Source organism: Glycine max, chromosome 18 (genome assembly GCF_000004515.6).
Source record: "Glycine max cultivar Williams 82 chromosome 18, Glycine_max_v4.0, whole genome shotgun sequence".
NCBI lineage: Eukaryota > Viridiplantae > Streptophyta > Magnoliopsida > Fabales > Fabaceae > Glycine > Glycine max.
In genome coordinates this window covers 22,912,272-22,916,526 of record NC_038254.2, presented here as the reverse complement: position 1 = coordinate 22,916,526, position 4,255 = coordinate 22,912,272, and the positions used below count along the sequence as shown (strand labels likewise).

The window sequence follows — 4,255 nt, the reverse complement described above, 5'->3', positions numbered from 1 at the left end:
GGTTGAAGATCAATTTCATTAAATTTATTCAAACTTGAAAACATACGTGCATGCACCGTAAAGTTGATGGTACTTGGCTTGGCTATGAGCACTGATGTGGGGCTTTGGTCTCCAGTCAATTTAACAATGTGCCATGCCCCATCTCTTCAGCCTACTTCTTTGAAAAGGATTGCATTCCTCCTCCATTCGCGTTTGGCAACTCAACTATTGGCTACTTAATTACCTTTGATTTTGACGTCAAAAATCAAATTTCTCGCGTGTTCATGAACAGTGTCACATGTACCCGGTTTTGGAATTGCACCCGTTCTTAGATAAGGAAAATAGTTCTTTTATTAACCATATCCTAAAAAAGCACAAACACCAAGAGTTCAATCAGAAAAATATCAATTCAGTTTCAAGATGAGACTCGTTATCAAAATCACAAAACCTTAAAAAAAAACTAATATAATGTGGTATATTTGATAAATAATTATAACTCCCAGTTGAAAATTCAGGAAATTAGTCTCTTGTTCTCACAACCAAAAACTAAAAAAAATATCAAGATCATGCAAGCTAATTAAGATGTGATTTTATTTATTTAATAAATTGCTAGCTGCTCTATACAAAATACTCCTAATAATAATCTTTAGACTAACAAAGTTTTCTATCACCAACTCATCATCCTAATAATATTAGATTTTATTCCTTTAAGTAAGATTTTAGGTTTTAGTCTTATAGAAAAAAAACATATTTAAAAGAGAAAAATCTCACTAAAGTGATTAATTATATTTTTCAACATAAATTAATAGTCAATAAATACTCCTACCAATAAATGTAACAAAAAAAAAAAACCTACCGAAGCTCTCTAGCTACTCAATGAAACCAGAAAACACTTACACTAGGGAAAGAAAAAGAAAACACTAAGATACACGAACCGAACCAAAAGCTAGCTATCCCTAGAGAAGAAAGTGGCTACTTAATTTTATTTTATTTTATTCTTCTTCCGTCGTGAGATCAAATAGCCTTTTCAACGTGGCGTATGAACACGGTTTCCAAGTCAGGTGGCGTGAAGAACTCTCTAACAACTCCACCACCGCGACGATAATTGCACTTCTTCGACGCGGGTTTCCGCTTCCTGGGAGCAGGTGGGCACGTGAACGGTGTTGGGATCTTCGATTCCACGTTTGTTGGTGTTGTTGAACTTGAACAATCCTCTGTTTCAACCTCTTCCTTTTGCTCCTTCTCCATAGGGATAGTGTAAATTGGCTTCAACGGTGCACGTAACGCGATTCCAGCGATAACCCATTTTCGATTATTATTGTTGGTATCTGAATCAAATGCTCCCTCTAGTTGCGCCTTCTCGGAGAATCCCATATCGATGGAAAAGCGAAAAGCTTTCTCAGCGTTGGTGTATAAGTACTATATATCGTGTTATAAATATGTGGTAAAGAGGGGAATAAATAAGAGAGGGTTTCTTTTTATTCCTTCTTTGGTTTGGTTTTGTTATGATCCCTTTTTCTTTTGGTGAAGAGGAATCAGGTCAAAGTGTTGACTGATGAAAAGGGTTGGAAGTGGGAAATAAAAGAGATAAAAGTTTGTGGGAAGAAGGGAATAGAAATAGAGGCAATCTAAGTTTATTTGGTTGGTTGAATGTGAGTGTGAGGGAACAGAGGGAGGAGAAAAAGAGGAGAGTTTTTTGAGGGAGGGAAGAGTGAGATACGGTATTGAATGTGGAAGAGAGTGTGACGATGATGAATGTGAACTGTGAAGTGCTAGAAAAAAAAAAGCTTAGAAACCAATTGGTGAAGCGAGGACCCAAGGAAACTCGTGACATAAGCAGTGACCATTAAATAAACAACACCAATTAGAAGAGGGAAAGAGAGAGAGAAAGCCGGGGAAGCCCGTGAAATTTGCTGAACATTGGACAGGGTATGTAAATAAAATATTTAATATTTAGTAATAATAAAAAAATGTTATTATGCCCTCTCATGACTTTATGTATATTTTTTTCTTTTATTTAATTTCAATCTTTACACTTGTATTTCTAGTTTTTGTTACTTTTAGTGCCGGTAAAATGAGTCAAATTTACCTAACTTAATTAATCATAAAAAATTAAGAAGGAGTGAATATGCAATTTAGTCCCTGAGATTGTACCTATTTTGCATATTAGTCCTTAACTTAATATTAAATTCAAAATAGTCTCTATCTTTGCATAAGTGTTGCAAAATAGTTCTTCCGTTAAATTGTAAAGTAACGCCGTTAATGAGGTCAATTTTAGTGCCACGTGGACTATCCACGTGGCACTAAAAGATGATGTGGCATGACACGTAGACGTGCCTGATGTCACGTCATTTGATGATAACAAAATGAGTAAATAGGCAATTTAGTCCCTGACATTGTACACTTGTTGCATATTAGTCCCTAACTTAATGAAAAATTCAAAATAGTCCCTATCTTTTACATAAGTATTACAAAATAGTCCTTCCGTTAAATTTTAAAGTAATGTTGTTAGTAAGGTCAATTTTAGTGTCACGCCATTTGATGATGATAGAATGAGTGACTTCTTCAAATTTGATGGTTTTGAATCAATTGAGGCATATATACGAAAAAGAACTCACACACACTTGCACAAATAAAAAGAACCAAAAATCCACAACAACAACCTTATCTCTGTAGTTGTCAACACTAATGGGCGAGGTCTGCATAACCATTCTCTTTTCCTCTTTTTTTTTTCTTCAATTATCATCAATGTATCATTCTGGGTTCTGATTTTTTTGTGTGTTTTGAATAGAAAGAGAAAAAACCAGAGGAAAACAAAGTGGATGAGAAAAAAGCAAATGAAGAAGAAAAGAAAGAAGAAGAGAAAAAACCAGAGGAATCAAAAGATCACAAGGAATCCAATGAGGAATCTGCGCGGCCAGAAATCGTGCTAGGCACAACTTTTGCAATGCATGGACACTTTAAGCATGATTTCTAGCATCTTTTAAGTTAGGGACTATTTTGCAATACTTATGCAAAAGATAGGGACTATTTTGAATTTTTCATTAAGTTAGGGACTAATATGCAACATGGGTACAAAGTCAGGGACTAAATTACCTATTTACTCGTTTTGTTATCATCAAATGATGTGGCATCAGGCATGTCCACGTGTCATGCCACGTCATCCTTTAGTGCCACGTGGATAGTCCACGTGGCACTAAAATTGACCTCACTAACGGCGTTACTTTAAAATTTAACGGAAGGACTATTTTGCAACACTTATGCAAAGATAGAGACTATTTTGAATTTAATATTAAGTTAGGGACTAATATGCAAAATGGCTACAATCTCAGGGACTAAATTGCCTATTCACTTCAATTAAGAAGTCTAATTCAATTGATTGAATATAATTTGAGTATTATAAATTTTTTATGTCATCTTTAATTTCTATAAATAAAATAAAAATCAATATCTAAAAATAAACAAAACTTAGATACAATTTTAGAAATATTTTTTTAACCAAAATTAGAATTTCGCTAATATATATTACTTCAAAACAAGTTTTGATTATGCCAATTCACCAAATAAAACTCCAAATTTCATTTAACAACTGCACCAACAACACTTATAAAGTTGTACTCTCTATGAATGCATATATAAATAAATAAAATAGTCATGTTTGAATTTAAATATAAATAAATTTAACTAAATTTATCATATTTAATATTATCATTCCTAAAATATCATTTATTTAATTTTATTTTTATTTTCAATAACTCTTTTTTATTCATGATAACAAGTTTCAATGAAAAGTATTTTAGAATTAATCTTATTTTTTTACTTGAAATTAAGAAAATTAAATGGTGTCAATTAATTTTCTTAATTAGTATAAAATTAATTATTTTTACTTATATATGAGTCTAGAATAAGTACTATATAAGTTTTTTCCAAAACAAAAAAGATTAAGTTGAATTGAAGGCATTTGAATACTTTTTCCACCTCAAAATTACTAATATTTAAGATTTTTACACACAAAATAAGAAAAGTAAGTATTTAAAGATAATAATCTTTAATAGGAAACAATTTTACTAAAATATCTTTATTATCTTTTTTAATTTCAATAAATTATTAATGAGTCTTTCAAGACAACCACATTTATTACAGGATAAAATTGAAATAGATATTTGAATATCTCATTGAAAAGCAAAAATATCAATTAATTTAATTTTTTTCAAAAGGTAAAACTGTATTTTATGTTGGGAAAGAGAAAGTAGTACATTGAAAATCTCAATCTATC

The 4,255-nt window shown here is 31.5% G+C and overlaps 1 protein-coding gene across 1 annotated transcript; it reads right to left on the bottom strand.

Moving 5' to 3' along the window:
- Positions 1-746: 746 nt before the first annotated feature.
- On the bottom strand, positions 747-1,871 carry LOC100790537 (cyclin-dependent protein kinase inhibitor SMR6). The gene has a single exon (XM_003551991.5). It carries the CDS (start codon positions 1,351-1,353, stop codon positions 994-996), a length of 360 nt encoding a protein of 119 aa, XP_003552039.1. The 5' UTR covers positions 1,354-1,871; the 3' UTR covers positions 747-993.
- Between the last annotated feature and the right edge of the window lie 2,384 nt (positions 1,872-4,255).